This window comes from Budorcas taxicolor, chromosome 25, assembly GCF_023091745.1.
Source record: "Budorcas taxicolor isolate Tak-1 chromosome 25, Takin1.1, whole genome shotgun sequence".
Classification (NCBI taxonomy): domain Eukaryota; kingdom Metazoa; phylum Chordata; class Mammalia; order Artiodactyla; family Bovidae; genus Budorcas; species Budorcas taxicolor.
The window spans coordinates 49,967,096-49,985,061 of record NC_068934.1 but is presented as its reverse complement, the minus strand read 5'-3'; the positions used below and the strand labels follow the sequence as shown (position 1 = coordinate 49,985,061).

General features: G+C 66.9%; 1 protein-coding gene across 1 annotated transcript; it reads left to right on the top strand.

Annotated features, from left to right (window-relative positions):
- The first annotated feature begins 616 nt into the window (after positions 1 to 616).
- On the top strand, positions 617 to 17,225 carry TSPAN32 (tetraspanin 32). The gene is made up of 9 exons (XM_052662512.1): positions 617 to 682; positions 2,170 to 2,284; positions 3,006 to 3,103; positions 8,819 to 8,893; positions 14,285 to 14,386; positions 14,806 to 14,892; positions 16,293 to 16,376; positions 16,560 to 16,630; positions 17,027 to 17,225. Exons 1-9 carry the CDS (start codon positions 617 to 619, stop codon positions 17,223 to 17,225), a joined length of 897 nt encoding a protein of 298 aa, XP_052518472.1.
- Positions 17,226 to 17,966: the final 741 nt, after the last annotated feature.

Here is a 17,966-nt window from a genome sequence, read left to right as displayed (position 1 = left end):
CACACTCCACTCTAAATTACTCATCTGTGCTGCTGAAGCATCAAAAATCAAGTGGCTTTTTGGAAAATTTTGATGTCACAGAACATTTCGAAAGGTGTTTCGTAAGACAGTGTTTCGATAGAGAAGTTCATATACGGCCTCTCCCCCAAAGTCCTGCAAAGACAGCAGCCCCAGGCAGGACTCACTGGGGGTCCAGCCTTTGCACACTCCCAGGACGGGAAGCTCACCCCCACCCAGGCACCCTCTCTCACTCGCCCACTTCCTCCCAGGGTCCTCCATGGCCCTGCCAGGAGCAAGGGCACACCCTTCAGGGAGGCCTCATTTACCTGCTCGTGTCCTGGGGGCTTGGGCCAGGGGAGGGGCGGCAGGAGGGCGGAAGCTGGCCTTGCCTCCACTCCCCTTCCTCCCTGCCCTTTTTCTGGGGCACCCAGAGGCGCAGTTCCTGGGTATGCTAACAGGCAGATGGGTGACCAACCTAACCCAGCTCCTCAGCGGGCAACTGCTGTCTGAGGTCCCCACCCAGCTGGAAACCAAAACCACAGTGGGAGGGAGGGGAAGGGGAGGGAGGAGAGGCTGGGGAAGGGAGTGGAGAGCAGAGGAGAGCAGCCGAACCTCCATGGAGCCTTGCGGTCGAGTCAGGGTGGCCAAATGCCAGATGCTGGCCACCAGCCTCTTTGTTCTGGTAACAGGCAGGCTGGGCAGGAGGTGGCGGGGGTGGGGTGTGCCATGCTCCTGGGTCTCCAAAACTGTGGGTCCTCCCCCTAACACACACACCCGCCTTCCTGCCCCCGTGGGCCTGCACCTGGGGTCCTGGGGGCAAAGTCTCGGCGGCGAAAGGTGCCCCGCAAGCAGTGTGCGTTTTCCTGCCGGGCAGCAAGGGGCCTGCTGGAGGTCTGAGGGGCTTGGGTGGCTGGGGAACTGGGGTCGGAGAGGGTCCCCCAGGGGAGCGGGCTGGGGGCTGGCCTCCTGCCCTTGAAAGTGCTCTCACAGAGATGGGGAGCTGAGAGGGCTGGGGGGGGTCCACAAAGGGGGCCATCGGAGGTTCTGGGCCCTTGGAGGCACTGGACAGTGAGTGTGGGTGCTGGCAAGAGGGGGATGTGAATGTGAGTCTGTGTGGTGGGGTCTGTGTCTGTGATGCGGTGTCTGTGTGTGTGAGGGGGTATCTGTCTGTGTGTGATGGGTGTCTGTGTGTGTGGTGGGGTCTGTCTGTGATGGAGTGTCTGTGTGTGTGTGTGGTGTCTGTGTATGTGATGGGATGTCTGTGTGTGTGTGGTGGAATGTATGTGTGTGCAAGAAGGTATCTGATGGGGTGTCTGTGTGTGTGATGGGGTATCTGTGTGTATGATAGGGTGTCTGTGTGTGTGATGGGGTGTCTGTGTGTGATGGGGTGTGTGTGTGTGTGATGGGTATCTGTGTGTATGATAGGGTGTCTGTGTGTGTGATGGGGTGTGTGTGTGTGATGGGGTGTCTGTGTATAATGGGGTGTCTATGTGTGATTGGGTGTGTGTGTGTGATGGGGTATCTGTGTGTGATGGGGTATCTGTGTGTGTGATGGGATGTCTGTGTGTGTGTGGTGGGATGTATGTGTGTGCAAGAGGGTGTGTGATGGGGTGTCTGTGTGTGTGATCGGGTGTCTGTGTGTGATGGGGTGTCTGTGTGTGTGATGGGATGTCTGTGTGTGTGTGGTGGGATGTATGTGTGTGCAAGAGGGTGTGTGATGGGGTGTCTGTGTGTGTGATGGGGTGTCTGTGTGTGATGGGGTATCTGTGTGTGTGATGGGGTGTCTGTGTGTGGTGGGTGTCTGTGTGTGTGATGGAGTGTGTGTGTGTGTGTGATGGGGTGTCTGTGTGTGATGGGGTGTCTGTGTGTGGTGGGTGTCTGTGTATAATGGGGTATCTGTGTGTGTGACGGGGTATCTGTGTGTGATGGGGTGTGTATGTGTGGTGGGTGTCTGTGATGGGGTGTGTGTGTGTGGCAGGGTCTCTGTGAGGGATGTCTGTGTGTGAGGGTGTAGGGGTAGGTGTCTGCAGCAAAGACCCCCTGAGGCCACCCCCGGAACACTGGGAAGCCCTGCAGCTGACCCTGTCCCATGAGACCAGGATGCCGGAGACGGCTGGTGGGGGTCGGTGCCCAGCCCCGCGCCCACCGGCTGGACGTGCCTGCCCGCAGCTCCTGAGCTCCGCCATGGCCGCCACAGCCGCACTCAGCTACTTTGGGCCCCACTTTGCCGTCATCAGCCCCGTGTCCGCGGACAGGACCACCTATGAGGCCTTGCACCACTGGGGTGAGTGACGCGGTGGGCGGCCACTGCTGGGAGGGGGCTTCAGGAGCAAAGGCGGCTGGGGAGGAGCCCTGGGCTGGGGTGAGGACTGCTGAGAGGAGCTGGGCTGGGGCAGGCAGCGGGGTCAGAGGCAGGAGGGGCTGCCCTGAGGTCCCAGCTCCCCTGGGCAGGGCCTGCTTCTGCCTGCATCTTCCCTGGGCCCCTGGGGCAGCGTGGGTATGTCAGGAGGTGTCCAGGCCTCATCCTCCATGTCCAGGAAGGGGTGCTCACCCACGATGAGGCCTTGAACAGCTCACAGAGATGGCATCCTATCCCCCCAGCCCCACCCCTGGGGGTCTTGGCCTCAGGAGAGACCACCAGAGGCTGAGGAGGGCAGATACAGTGAAAGCGGAGGCTTGCGGGGTTACCACGGTCCTAGCCCCAGGCCTCCCGTTTTTATCTCGAGCCCCAAACCCCAGAGCCCCAGGAGCAGGAAGCCTGGGGCCGGGCATGGACTGATAAGATTACCAGCCTGTCAGCTGGGCCTGGGGGCAGGGACGGGCTTCTGACAGCCCCTGGGGGAGGGCAGAGGGGGCGGGCGGGAGGGGCAGTGCAGGAAGGCGGGGTACATCCATGCTGAGGAGACGAGGCCCCTTCAGGGCCCCCGGGAGCCCAGCAGCCCCGAGTCTACTCTTGAGCACCCAGGACCCCTGCTGGGCACCCTGACACTTCTCTCTGCCCCCAGCCTTCTCCGCTGGAATCGCCCTGGCTGCACTCCTGACCCTGGGGGCCGTGTTGAGCGCCGCAGCCACTGTGAGAGGGGCCGGGGGCCTCATGGTTGCGGTGAGTGCTCCGAGCTGGGGGCCGAGGGAGCCCACCTCGCCCGTGTCCCTAAGGAAAGCAAAGCCCAAGGGGTGTGGGATGGCCAAGACCCCCCAACCTGGGAGTCAGGACCCCCCCATCCAGGACAGTCAGAACCCCCCATCCCAGAGTCAGGACCCCTCCACCCGGGAGTCAGGACCCCCCACCTAGGAGTCAGGACCCCCCACCTGGGAGTCAGGACCCCTCCACCCAGGACAGTCAGAACCCCCCACCCAGGAGTCAGGACCCCTCCACCCAGGACAGTCAGAACGCCCCACCCAAGATCCCCTACCTGGGAGTCAGGACCCCTCCCCCAGAACAGTCGGAACTCCCCACCCAGGAGTCAGGACCCCCCCACCTGGGAGTCAGGACCCCCCCCACCCAGGACAGTCAGAATCCCCCACCCAGGACAGTCAGAACACCCCCACCCGGGAGTCAGGACCCCCCACCCAGGACAGTTGGGATCCCCCACCTGGGAGTCAGGACCCCTCCACCCAGGAGTCAGGACCCCTCCACCTGGGAGTCAGGACCCCCTCCACCCGGGAGTCAGGACCCCCCCACCCGGGAGTCAGGACCCCCCCACCCGGGAGTCAGGACCCCCCTACCCGGGAATCAGGATCCCTCCACCCAGGACAGTCAGAACACCCCCACCCGGGAGTCAGGACGCCTCAACCTGGGACTTTGGGGACCCCTCCACCCAGGAGAGTCAGGACCCCCCACCCGGGAGTCAGGACCCCCCCACCCGGGAGTCAGGACCCCTCAACCAGGGACAGCCGGGACCCCTCCACCTGGGAATCAGGACCCCTCCACTCGAGAGTCAGGACCCCCCCACCAGGAGTCAGGATCCCTCCACCCAGGACAGTCAGAACACCCCCGCCCGGGAGTCAGGACGCCTCAACCTGGGACTTTGGGGACCCCCCCACCCAGGAGAGTCAGGACCCCCCACCCGGGAGTCAGGACCCCCCACCCGGGAGTCAGGATCCCCCACCCGGGAGTCAGGACCCCCCGCCCGGGAGTCAGGACCCCCCGCCCGGGAGTCAGGACCCCCCGCCCGGGAGTCAGGACCCCTCCACCCAGGACAGTCAGAACACCCCCACCCGGGAGTCAGGACGCCTCAACCTGGGACTTTGGGGACCCCCCCGCCCGGGAGTCGGGACCCCCCGCCCGGGAGTCGGGCCCCCCGCCCGGGAGTCAGCACCCCCCGCCCGGGAGTCGGGCCCCCCGCCCGGGAGTCAGCACCCCCCGCCCGGGAGTCGGGCCCCCCGCCCGGGAGTCAGGACCCCTCCACCTGGGACTTTGGGGACCCCCCGCCCGGGAGTCGGGCCCCCCGCCCGGGAGTCAGCACCGCCCGCCCGGGAGTCGGGCCCCCCGCCCGGGAGTCAGCACCCCCCGCCCGGGAGTCGGGCCCCCCGCCCAGGAGTCAGCACCCCCCGCCCGGGAGTCGGGCCCCCCGCCCGGGAGTCAGGACCCCTCCACCTGGGACTTTGGGGACCCCCCGCCCGGGAGTCGGGCCCCCCGCCCGGGAGTCAGCACCGCCCGCCCGGGAGTCGGGCCCCCCGCCCGGGAGTCGGGCCCCCCGCCCGGGCATCTTCCCCAGCGGTGGTGTGATGGGCGTTCTACCTCACCCCCATCACCCACGGGGGCTTTGAAAGGCAGCGTCGGCCCTCCTGGCCTTAGGTGCCGGTCAGAGGCTCGGGACAGTCTGGTTCTGTGACACAGGAGGCTCTGCGAACACAGTTCGGATGAATTCCTCCCTTTGGGACGAGGCCAGGCCCCATCGGTCCCCTGTAGGTCAGGACTAGCCGTGGCCCCTAGAGCCCGGGCTCCTCCCGAGCGGCACGGCCTCCGTGGCAGCCGCCGGTGGTGGGGCTCCCTCCCCTGCCCCGATCTCGCCCCTTGCAGGGGCCCTTGCTGCCCGCATACCTGCTCCTCCAGTGGCCTGTCCTGCTGCACCTGCCAGCCCCGCCTCCCCAAGGACTGTGGTGCCCGCTGTGGGCTCAAGCTGCCTTCTCTCGCCTGAACCGGGGCCTCAGCTTCTGGCTGGTGCCCTGGGCTGCCAGCTGCACCCCCAGTCCCTCTCAGGCTCCCCGAAACACCAAGTCCAGCCTTCCTGGGACTCCACGGGTCCCTGCGGTCCCACTTTCCTGCTGCCAGCTCTCTTTGCCTGCAGACCCCACCCCTACCCTTGGAGCAGTTCATGGGGTGCCTCCACCCGGGAGCTCCTGCTGGGGGCTGTGTTTCCCCAGGCATACTCTGAAGCTGACAGCCCTGGGCTCCCTGGCAGCCTTCTGGATCCCCACGGCTGGCGGGGTTCTTGGCCAGCAGTGTCAGCAAACGCCTTGAGTGACTCCTGGATTGCAGACATCTCCAAGGCCAGGCAGCTCAGTGGGTAAAGAATCTGCCTGCACTGCAGGAGACCCAGGTTTGATCCCTGGGTCGGGAAGATCCCCTGGAGGAGGAAATGGCAACCCACTCCAGCATCTTTGCCTGCAAAATCCCATGGACAGAGGAGGCTGCAGTCCGTGGGGTCGCAGAGAGTCAGACACCACTGAGTGACACACCAAGGCCCGGGGCAGAGTCGCCTCCCAGAGCCGGGCCGGGCCCTGGTGTGCTAAGGCCCATTTGGCAGCTGGGCCCCAACCAGGACCCCACAGGAGCGTGGGCAGTGCTACCGACCTGGCCTGGGGAGGGAGGGAGGCCCCAGGGGCATCCGGCCAGGCAAGCGGACTGTCCCCCCCTCCCGGAGGGGAGCCGGAAGGCCTGGGGCTGCCGCAGGGGCTCACTGCTGGAGGTCGAGGCTGCTGGCAGCGGGGCCAGACCCCGAGGTCCCGGCCGGGACAGCCTGCCGCGTCCGCCGCCAGGGGGCGCCATGGTGCTGGGCGCAAAGCCGCGGTCTGAAGCTGCTTCTGCCGAAGGCTCCTGTTGGCCAGGCTCTTCCCCGGCTCCCCCGACCACCGCGCTCTGCGCCCTGCGCTGGGGCAGGGTCCCCGGAGCACCAGGGCCTCGGTTCTGCTTCCCTGCCTGGGACGCGGCTTGGGCCCCACGACTGGCCTCCTGCTGCACTCCAGCCTCCCGTGGGCCCCCAGTCAAGACGGGAGCCCAGCACTGCCCCTGGGCGGGTTAGGGGGAGCAGGGGGCCGGGGGACCCCATCCCGCGCCCACCCGGTGAGCGGGGGGCCTGTGTGCACCCCGGGGTGCGGTGTTGTGTCTTGCCTCTGAGTGTGTCAGGAGCGTGCGAGCCCCCCGGGAGGGCTAGGAGAGGGCGATCTTCCCCGTCTTCCCCCCATCTTCCTGCTGCTCCCCTTCCTGCCCCCGCCCCCTCCCAAACGAGCCTCGCACACAGGAAATGAGTGGCTGAGAGCAGGGGTGGCCGCTGCGCCAAGGAAGCCATTCGGATTTATTTATGTTGTTGTTTAGAATCAGGAGAGAGGGCGGCGGGCATGGGGCCCACGGCACCCAGTGCCTCAGCGCACAGGCGGCCCATGTGCCACCCAGGACCCTCCGTGCAAGGCGGACGGGCGGGCAGGCGGGCGGGCTGGAGTGATGCTCCCTCTCCCGGGGAATGGAACAGTTCCTGGAAAATGCTAGTCCCTTGAGCTGGCTCCGGGCCTCCAGCCTGGGAGGCAGTGCTGCGCAATGGCTTCCAGATGGGGAAAGGGACCCTTGGCCAGCCTGGGGGCAGGAGGAGGGGGAGGAGGAGAGGGAGGAGGGAGAAGAGGGAGGAGGGGAGGAGGAGAGGGAGGAGGGAGAAGAGGGAATCGAGAAGGGGAGGAGGAGAGGGAGGAGGGAGAAGAGGAGTGGGAAGGGAGGAGGGAGGGGAGGAGGGAAGAGAGGGGAAGAGGGAGGGGAGGAGGGAAGAGAGGGGAGGGAGGAGGGGGGAGGGAGAAGAGGGAGGGAGGAGCAGAGAGGAGGGAAGGGAGGAGGAAAGGGAGGAGGGAGAAGAGGGAAGGGAGAGGGGGAGAAGGAGGGAAAGGGGGAAGAGAGGGAGGAGGAGGGGGAGGAGGGAAAGGAGGAGAGGGAAGGGAGGAGGGAAGAGAGGGAAGGGAGGAGGGAAGAGAGGGAAGGGAGGAGGGAAGGGAGGAGGGGAGGGGAGAGGGAGGAGGGAGAGGAGGAGAGGGAAGGGAGGAGGGAGGGGAGGAGGGAAGAGAGGGAGGGGAGGAGGGAGAGAGGGAAGAGGGAGAAGAGGGAAGGGAGGAGGGGGAGAGGGAAGAGGGAGAAGAGGGAAGGGAGGAGGGGGAGAGGGAAGGAGAGAAGAGAGGGAGGAGGAGCGGGAGGAGGGAGGGGAGGAAGAGGCATCCCAGAGCCATCTGGAGACTGAGGCCTGGTGGACCCCTGGGCAAGCAGGAGGAAACATGGGGTGGAAGCTGGTGGGCCTCCCGCCCCTGAGCGGAGCTGGAGGTCCCTGTCCCTGCACGGAGTCTGGGAGCCGGTGGGCTGGACCCCCCATCTCCTGGACGCAGCCCCCCGACCAAGTGTGGAGCAGAACAGTCTTCTTCGTCCCCGTCCAGCCCGGGCACTGTGGGTGTGCCCGTCTGCACCTGGGTGTCCCTCCATGCTGGCCATGGACCCCGTGCTGGCCGTGGACTCTCTGGTGTCACCCCAGCAAGGCCCTGGGTTGGGAGAGCCTGGCCACACCGGCCCCAGACAGTCCTGCTCCCGGGAAGGAGCGATACCGGACTCCAGACCCCTGGGCCAGGTGGTCAGCAGGGCTCCCGGAGGAGGCTCAGCCCGAGGCCTGAATGGGAGCATCCCCAGCACAAAGTACCAGCCAGGCCACAGCGGGGGGCGCCCCCGGGGCAGCCTGGGGTGAGCCTCTGAAACGACCTGCAAAAGAGCTTTTTGGACGTGTGTGTATTTTCCGGGGAGGGAACAAATATTCACCAGCTTCAGAACCCCTGTGAGGGAAGGTCCACCAGAGCCCGAGGCCCGGGCATGGGCAGGAGGTGGAAGGCCTGCTGGGTCCTGGGGAGCACACCGGTGGGAAGAGGAGCACCTCTGCTGGGAGTCACCCATCTCAGGGTGGCCAGCGGGCCATGCTCTTGGCTAGAACCCCAGCTCCTGAACCTCTGGGAGGCCTGTTTCAGAAAACCAAGCAAAACCAGCTGTCCCTTCTGGAAAAGGCCCTTCCTATCCAAGCGATTCCCTGATAGCTCAGTCGGTAAAGAATCTGCCTGCAATGCAGGAGACCCGGGTTTGATCCCCGGGTCAGGAAGATCCCCTGGAGGAGGGCATGGCAACCCACTCCAGTATCCCTGCCTGGAGAATCCCACGGACAGAGGAGCCTGGCGGGCTCCAGCCCATGGGGTTGCAGGGTCGGACAGGACGGCGTGACTAAGCATAGCGCTTCCAAGTGCAGACAGCGTCCCCGAGCCGCCCCTCCAGGCCAGACCACTTGAAAGGGGGCGCTTGCTCTGAATCTGAATCTTGGGCTCAGGGAAGGCCCGCCCGGCCCTTCCGGGGTCGGTGCCTTTCCCGGCTGCAGGCACAGAGGGCAGGTTTCTTCCTCATCCCGGGGCCTGACCGCCGCCTCCCTGGGGCCCTGGGAAGCCAAAGCCGGCCATGGGGGCCTCCCGAGAAGGGCCTAGCGAGGCCCGGGATGCAGCATGCCCGCCGCCCCAGGTCTGCCCGCGGCAGGGGGAGCCGCCAGGCCACGGCGGGGCCTGGACTCAGGGTGCCTCCTCCCCTGCCCCCTCACAGGCCTTCCTGAGCTTCGCGCTGGTGTTCTGCGCCCTGGTGCAGGCGGCCTTCTGGAGGGCCCACAGCCCCACTCAGGTGAGCACGGCTCCGTCACGCGGGGGAGGGCCCCTGCTCCCTCTCCCGCGGCCACCGGGGGAGGCAGGCGGGTATGCGGACCACGCTGGGGACACTCTCTGCCTGCGGGCTGGCCCTCTGCTGGGCTGAGAGCGGCAGCTCCCGGGGCAGGAAGGGGGCAGGGCCCCCGGGGCCCAGAAGATGGCACCTGGGGGACTGAGGGAGGGGAGCCTGCCAGGCCCGTAGGGTTGACTGGGGGGGGTCGGCTCCAGAAAACGCACCGTCAAGGGCTGCACCTCTGACCAGGGCCGGGCCTGGCCAGGAGAGAGGCCTATTCGCAGCAGGGGCTGCGGGACAGGCGATGGTGGGTGTGGGTCCCTTTCGGGGGGGCTCCGTTCTCCTCTCCTTCCTCCGTCCACCCACTGCTATGTCTCTGGGTGTTGCTGGTTCTGAGGGACCCCGCGGCGGCTCGAAGCTGGCAGGGAGGGAGGCCCCAGTTCTGAGATAACGCAGTCACGTGGGACGCTGGCCCCCGGACAACAGGGCTTGAAGCCTGCGGGCCCGGGTCTAGGGTGGGTGCTACCCCAGGGAGGAGGGCAGGACCACAGCTCAGGAGGGACCGCTCCCAAGTGACAGGGGCGGGGGCAGCCTGGCCTTCCAGAAATTCTGCCTGAACTCCAGGCCCTGAGTCAGAGCTGAAAGCCTGCCTGGGAAACGGGACTGGTCAAGTCCCTGAGCAGAGCTGAGTCCTCCCAGACCAGGTCAGAACTTCTGTGGCCAGACAGAGGAAATGGGTGCCCGAGAGACCCAGAGAGATGGGGGACGCAGCCCCAGATGGGCTTCTGTTTGCAGAGGCCGAGGACTGGTGGGGCCAGGAGGATCCACAGTCGGCTGAGGAGGGGGCGCCACGGGTCCATGTGGCCGATCGCAGCCAGGGCAGAGCCGAGCTGTGAGTCTGAAGGGCAGCCCCTGGGTGCCCCTCCCAAAGGGGCTTCTCACCCCCTCGCTGCTCCCTGGCTGAGCGGCCAGCACTTGCAGAGGCCTCCACCCAGTCCCCGGGAGTGGACACAAGCCAGGCAGGAGAACCCAGGCCCAGGCTTCGCCTGTGGGAGCCCAGCCCAGGCCAGACCCCAAAGCAGTCCCTGGGGAGCCCTGTCCAGACAGGCTTTCTGAGACCCCGAGCACGCCTTCCTTCTCTCTTTGGGCTTCAGATTCCCCTGTACCCCATAAGGACCAGCCCGGGGAGACCACGACCAGTCCTGCTGGAGGACACTGCTGGGCGCTGGTTTAGTCTCTAAGTCGTGTCCGACTCTTGCGACTGTAGCCTGCCAGCCTTCTCTGGCCACGGGATTTTCCAGGCCAGAATACTGGAGTGGGTTGCTGTTTCCTTCTCCAGGTGGGGGGTCTTCCTGACCCAGGGATTGAGCCCAGGTCTCCCGCATTGCAGAGTCTTTATCGACTTAGCCACTCAGGGGGCCCTGGAGGACCCTGGGTTTCCAGGCAAAACCCTGTGCAGGCAGGTGACCAGCGGCCTACGTTTGACTGTGTATCGGGGATCCCAGCGGCCCCGGCCCCTGGCTGCAGGGCACCCCAAGACGTTCATGCCACATGCAGAGGATGGCTGGGTCAGGAGACAAGCTCGTGCTGCGTGCTTTCAGGTGTGTGGCTACCCAGTCTAAAGCCCGGAGGGCTTCCCTGGAGACTCAGTGGGTAAAGAGTCTGCCTGCAGTGCGGGAGAGCCGCATTCGAGCCCTGGTTTCCACGATTCTTGCCTGGAGAATTCCGCGGACAGTGGAGCCTGGTGGGCTGCAGTCCACGGGGTCACAAGAGTCGGACACGACTGAGCGCCTCACACTTCCACCCTTTTTCTTTACGCACCCTGGCCCTGCCCTGCCTTACCCGCAGTGCGGGCCTAGTTCCCCTGTGCCCCCGCCACTGCTGAACTCCTCGGAGTTGAGGGGGCGTCCCCCGACCTTGCAGGGCGGTGCCATCCTCTCGGTCTGCAGAGGGAGGGGCTCAGGCCCATGGGGGTGGGGAGGGGGCCAGATCACCCTGGCAGAGCCGGAGCAAGAGGGGGCCACCGTCGGGACTCTTAGCCCTGAGTCAAAGCCTCTTTTCCCGTAGCTGCCCAAAGATCACCCCAAACTGTTCACCACCACCCTGGCATCATCTGGGGTCACCCACCCCTGATCAGAGGGGAAAAGGGCATTCCCTCTGGTTTTTGGGGGGCTCGGAGCCCAGAAAGGCAGCCTCGGCTCTCGGAGACCAAGGAGCGTCGAGCTGCTGGCCCACCCCCCCGGAGCTGCTGGGCCAGGCGAGGTCAGGCTCACCACGCAGGCGGTCCCTGCCACGACGGCTGCCAGGGTGCCCAGCCGGGCAGCTCCGCCAGGGCGGCTGCAGCCCCCTCTCCTGACTCTGACGCTGCGTGTTTACAGCTCCAAGCCCAGGGCTGGCGGTTCTGCAGGGGCAGGGCCCACAGGCCGAAACCCTTCTGGGGCTCCCACTCTGGGAAGGGGAAGGGGTGGAAGCAGACGGGACCCAGCTGGGCTTCCTCCCTGCACGGCCCCCGCCACCCCCAACAGAAATCATTCTGGTCTGTGCTGTGCTGCCACTGGCCTTCGGGGTCCAGTGTTCAGGGCCCTGGCTGGCCCCAGTGGGGGCTGGGGCTTCCTGCCACACCTGAGTGGGCGCAGGGGGGCCTGGGTGGGGTCAGCCCTGCGTCCCGCGCTCTTGGGCGATCGGCCCACCTTCCTGGGTCTCCGTGTCGTCGTCTGTAAAGGCGTGTGAAGACCTCCCTGTGTGCGGGAATGAACCAGGACGGGGGAAGGGACGAGCGGCACCCGCCTGCAGCCGCCGAGCCCAGGTCTGACCTCCGTCACCCGCATTCACGAGGGCGCGGGCCCCACGTGGCAGGGGCTAAGGAGCCGCCTGTCCTGTGCCTCTGACCCCGGGCACCTGGGGGGCCTTGGCGTCGAGGCCAACCCTGGCCAGCATATCCCTCTTTCCATGGGGTCCTCCTAGAGGCAGGAACAGAGACCCTCAAAGGGCCGCGCGGTTTGCTCTAAGAGGTCTGTTCACCCCCGTTTCTCCCCTGGCACCCCCTGAGATATCCTGAAACGCGGGGTCCAGATGGCCCATCTACCTGAGGACGCCCATGACTTCCGGTGGCCCCAGAGCCATCCTGCAGGCCCTGACCACCCCCCGCTCCCGGCCCCCGGCCCCCGGCCCCCCTCCCAGCCTCAGGCCCTGGTAGGTGCCCTGAAGCTTGGCGGGCATTCAGCAGGACTAGGCGGTCATGCTGTGAATACAGAACTTGAGGGCGCCTGAGAGCCACTCTGCCCAGTCCCCAGACAGGAATGCGGGTGATGAATTGCCAGGCCCCGCTTAATAATTCAGGCACGGATTGAGTGCGGCGGTGCCCGAGCTGGTGAAAGGCTGCCCGTCCCCCAGCTCCCGGGCTGGGCCCCGCCCCTCGAGGCCACTCCCCGCCCCCATGGTCCAGTAGCTGCCAGAGGCGGCCCTGGGCCACAGGGGGGCTGCTGTGCGCACCGCCTGCAGCTCCTACTGCCCTGGCCCCCCAGGCATCCCCCGCCAGGCAGGTTAGCAGACCATGGGAGGCGTGGCCAGTGGCAAGGTTGGGAGGGGTCCTCATGGGGAGCTGGGCCAGCAGGGACACCCCAGGCCCTTGCTTTGCATTCAGCAGCCTAGAAACCCTGTCCTGAGGGGTATCCCCGGAGCCCTGGGAGATGAGGCTTAAGGGTTAGGGCGCCCTGCAGGGAGCACCCAAACCTCAGGGCCCAAGAGCCTCTGAGACCTCCCAGCACCCCCGGACTTCTCTCCTAGAGACACACAGGGCCCCTGAGCCCAGGCACCAGGCCTCGGGAGAGTCAGACCGGCCCCCACGTCCAGGCCAGGGGTCTCAGGCAGGAGTGTGGCTTTGTCGGAACCACCTCTTCACCCGAAGGAGGAGCTCGTGGACCCCGCTTCTGGGGTCGGGAGGGGGTGGGGAGGTAGGAGGGGGAAGAACCCACAGCTCAGCCCCAGTGGGCGTGCCCTCCAGCAGTGTTCCTGGTAGCAGCACCTCGCCTCAGAGGGGCCAGGGTCTCCCTGGGGCCTAGTGGGGGGTAGGGGGGGGCTGGCCCTCGTCACGGCCTCCTGCACCCCTGACCCCAGGCTGGCTCTGCTCCCCCCACAGGCCCCCCTGAGACCTCCTCCCACGGAGACTAGGACAGCCCAGTCGGTCTCCACCCCCAGGAGAGGGCCCCTCGCCAGGCCTCCTGCAGGCGTGGCCGGCCTGGCGCCTGGCCCCCCGCCCAGGACGCTGCCCACCTCCCCCTCGGGTAGGGAACAAAGCGGCTGGAGCATCTGGGAGGCTCGGAGATCTGAGTCTCACCAAGAGGGCGATGAGCTCTGAGCGCGATGCTGGGGGTGCAAACCCACCTGCCCCTACAGGGGCTTCGGGCAGCACTGGGCAATACCGCCCCCGCCCGCCTGCCCCCAAGCGCCCCAGGCTGGGAGTGGGGAAGCCGCTTCCCTTCTGGAGGGCGGGGTGAGTGGCCAGAGCAGGGTACCCCCGAGCACCCGCCGACCTATCCCAGCGGGCACACGACTCGGGGGCAGGAAGGGAAGGGAGGCAGGGCTCAGGGTCTCTGAGGCGGGGAAGGAGGGCAGGGGAGCTCAGAGGCCTTGCCCGTGCCAGACCAGCGACCCCAGCACAATCACCAGACTCTCTGGAGGACGCACGATTCCAGACTGCCTCTGGAGAAGTAACTTGGCAAGGAGAGGGCACTTCAACACAGGAGGGGACGTTTAGCTGGGCAGACGGAAGGGGGCCTGGGGAGTGGGCACAGAGCGACGGCAGAGCCGGCCAGGCCCTCGTTGCTGCTCTTCTCGGTCGGCCCCAAGGGCCCTTGTCAGCCCTGGTGCCCATGGCCAGCCCTGGGCTCTTAGGCCTTGCCTGGACCCCAGCTGCCTGGGCTTTCTGGAACGTACCGGATGGTTCTGGGGGAAGACCCGGAGCATCCCTGTGAGCTGAACTCTGGCTCGAGGCGGCCCCTGGCCATCTCCCCCAGGCCGCTCTCCCTCCCCACTGTCCATATTCAGATCAACAGAAGCAGGTGGACACTTAGGCCAGGCCCTCCTCCCACCATAAGACAACAGCTGGTTTACCCTGCAGGACCCCCAGGAGCGAGAGTGGCATCAACAATCATTCTTGGGGACAGGTCCCCACAACTGGAGCATGGGAACCCCTGTGACCAGCACCCGGGGGATGCAGGCCCTGCTCCTGGGGGGCCAGTCCTGAGGGAGCAAGAGGAGGAGGCCGGTTGAGCACCGCTCAGCACCTGAGGGTCGTCGGGGGTCCGTCAGGAATGTGAGCTTCACCAGCATGGCCTTCCGGTGCCCTCTGCACAGGTGGAGGACGCAGTGCTGGATGCCTACGACCGGGCCTACGAGCGGGCACTGAGGAGCGTGTCCGGAAGCGGGCGGCAGGAGCTGGTGGCCATCCAGGACACGGTGAGCACGTGGGGGCGGCCTGCCATCCAGGAAAGGGCCACAGGGAGCAGCCCCCCAGAGCCAGCTGGCCGGGTGCAGAGCTGAGGGCCCGGGTCACGGATGCCACGGCGGGGTAAGGCGCAGGGCAGAGCGCGCCTGTCTTCCTCCGCCCTGGGAGGCCCGGCTTCTGAGTCTGCAGGGCTGGAGCAGAGTGCAAGAGCCCGCGTCCACACGTGAACTTCCAGCTGGAGGTGGCACAGCCGGTCTCGGTGCCCGCAGGCCAGGCTGCTGGGAGCTGGATGCCCCCTACAGAGCCAGCCGCCTGGCCCTGAGCTCCCGTCCTGGCCAGGGGCAGGGCGGGGGGGAGGACATCGTGCCTCAGTTACCCCTCTGCCCCTGGGGTTCTCAGAGCAAACCGCCTCCCTCTTCCGCCCCTGCAGTTCCGATGCTGCGGCAAGCGCTCACCCCTTGGGCTCCTGGAGGGCTCAGAAGCTGGCCTGTGTCAGGGGGAGGAGGCTGCCAGACAGGTGAGGGGAGGGGCCCTCCACCATCCCTGGGGCCTCAGCCCCAGAGCAGGGCGACACCCACCCACTGGCCCCCCAGACCATCCCAGGGAGGCGGCTGGCCTGGGCTGGGTTCACTTGACCGGGCTGGGCCCGGGTGCTCACTCGTTCGCACAGCTCCCAGCTTGGGGGACTGAGACCCTCCCGTCAGAACCCCCTAGAAGGGCAGGCGAAGGTAGGAGACCCAGGGGCTGAGCTGTGCCGAGCGCCCGCAGAGCACGGTGGGCAGCTCCGCCTGTGCCGGGGTCCCTGAAGCCGGAAGGACATTTCCTGGAAGGTCAGCCTGGGCCTGAATCTGGCCACAAGGGCTTCGGAGGCAGGGAGCCTCTTCTTCCCGATGACAGTGGCCTCCCCTCCCCGCAACCCCTGGCTCCCTTCCCCCACCGGTCAGGAACAAACTCACCCCATCTCTGGCAAGAGGCTCCTGGCCACCCTCCAAGAAACAGACAGGAGGATGCAAATGGCTGGAGGCCCAGCCCAGATGGAGCCAACACAGCGCCCTGGGCCCTGGTGCTGCGGGGGGTGGGAGGGGTGGTGAGGGCAGAGGAGGGATGGGGAGGCCCCAGGTCCTCGCCTGCAATGTGGGGGTGAAGGCCAGCTTCTTGCACCTTCTGAGATGGCAGGTGACATGGGAGACAGTGAAGGCCTTGTGGGGAGGGACCCCTGTGGGAGGGGGCAGGAGGGCGGACCCCCGGTCGCCTTCCAAGAGGAAGTGCAGCCATGGGGGCGGGGATGAGAGTTTGTCAAAGGGATTCAGGGGCAGATGGATAGACAGACACCAAGCCGGCCTCCTCTCCCCTCAACCTCGGGCTTCAGAACCCAACCCTGCCTGCCCCACCGCACCCCCTGCCCCAGCCTGCCCCCAAACGCCAAGTCCTTCCCCAGAGCCGAACGCCGCCTCTGAGTGGTTCAGAGCAGGGGCGGGCCCCTCCCTCTTCCCTGGAGACAAGGTGCCTCGGTGGACACCATGCCCTGGGGAGGCCGGGGAGGTTCCGGACGCAGCAAGAACGCCCCTCCCTGTTAGCCAGTGCCCTTTCCTCACCCTCAGTGGGGTACCTGGGACCCGGAGTAACTGGGACTTGGCCTGCCCTGGAGGGGCAGACACACAGCCCACCACCGCGCTCAGGGGCCACTCAGAGGCAGGCCCCGCTGGACCTCTGGAGCCCATCATCCCCACAGAGGCAGGTTCCATCCTACTGTCTTTGCCTGTTTTCAGCACCTGTCCGGAGCCCGGGGCGGTTGTCCTGGGACAGGCGGCACCCCTAGCCTGGGTCCCAGTGGCCGCTGCGGCCCCACGCCCCTGCAGAGGCGCCGAGCCCCGGCCGGCAGGGGCGGGCTGGGCCCACACGCTGTCCTCTGCCCAGGACTGCCTGCGGGGGATCCAGAGCTTCCTGAGGGCGCAGGGGAACGTCGTCTCCACCCTGATCGGCCTGGGCCTCGCCTTCACGGTAGCTCTCACCGACACCCGCGGCCCCCACCCTCAGGGTCCTGGGGACCCGCAGGGCTCACCCTGCACGGGGACCAGGGAAGAGCAGGCCTGGGCGTGACGGGGCCTCCCCGACTCCCTTCCCCCAGGGGTGGGGGTGAGCCCCCAGAGCTGCTGGGACACGTGCTCTGCCCCGCCCCACCAGGTGTACGCAATGCTGCTTAGCTCCTTCATCTGGTTCAGCATCCGCTCGGACAGATACTCCGTGAGCCAACGGTAGGCCCGCCTACCACCCGCCCCCACCGCCACCTCCCCAGAAGGGTCCTACGGGCCTGCAGGTGCGGGCGGGGTGCGGGGGGCGGGGGGTGAGAGCACCACCCCTTCCCACTCCCGCCTCTGCCCAGCTGTGGGGCCCCTGGATCGAGGGCCCAGGCCGATATCCTAGAGGAGGCGCTTGGGGGGCAGCAAGCTCTCTGCCAGGCAGGCTCCGCCCCCTCCCCGCCCCCGCAGACACCAGGTCTAACAGCGGCATCTCTGGGGCCCCCAGGACAGCCCCCTGCCTCCAGCCACGCTGCGGGCTCCTCCACCATTGACCTGGCCCCTCTGCTCTGGGCACCTGCACGCCCTCCGGGCCCAGCCCCTCTGCGTCCTCACCGTCCCTCTGCCCCTCAGGGCCCGCAGCCGCCCTCCCCAGGAGCCCAGAGTCTACAGACGCATACAGGAGGGCTCCCCGTCTCAGCGCCCGTCCAAAGCGGACGCTTCCGGGGGCCGTCTGAGTCCAAGCAGACACTCGGGTCAGCTTCTGCTGCTCCGGGACACCCACCCGCCTACCCACGGAAGCGGAGATGCTGCCGTCTCAACTCACATGTGACCCTCCTGGGAGGGGAGGAGCTGTTTCCCTCCACGTGGTGGGGGTGGGGGGAGGGGAGGCTTGACCAGACCAGCACCTCCACTGAAGCAGACGGGGGTTGGGGGAGCAGGGGTCAACCGCAGACTCTGGGGAGAGGCTGAGGGCTGGGAGTGCGGGCGGAGGGAGTAGAGGGTGGGCTTGGCAGGGCTCCCTGGCCCCCCACCCCCAGGCTCTGGGGAGATGGGAGGACCCGCTGCAGGCTCGGGCATACTGGGGACAGTTCAGTTCTGCACAGCGTCAGGACTGAGGCCGCCCCCGCGCCGGCTGTCCGCGGGCTGCTCGGCTCCGGAGACCACTTCCCCTCCTCATACGGCCCCCCATGCTCACGTCCCAGGCAGGAGGGCTCCAGCTCCCCTCGGACCCTCCAAGCAGGACTATCTGCAGGCCCAGGTGGATAAGTGAGGCCACCCGGGTGTCTTCCCTGTTGTAAGGAGAAATCCCTCATGTAGTGATGCCATGCCCACGGTCCCAGGGTGCGTCTGAGAAATCCTGCCTGTGGCCGCCCCTGTGCCCACCACCCGACCACCTGCCGACTGGCATCCTCGGCTCAAGCCCCAGAGCCCTGGGCGGGACACCAGACTGGCCCAGCCCAGCTCGGGGGCCCCGTCGTAGCTGCCAAAGGAGAAGGAAACACGGCCTGTTGAGCTTCCACCAAGGGGGTGCGGCCCCGCCCCACCGAAACCTGCAGTCTGCTTGCTCCCC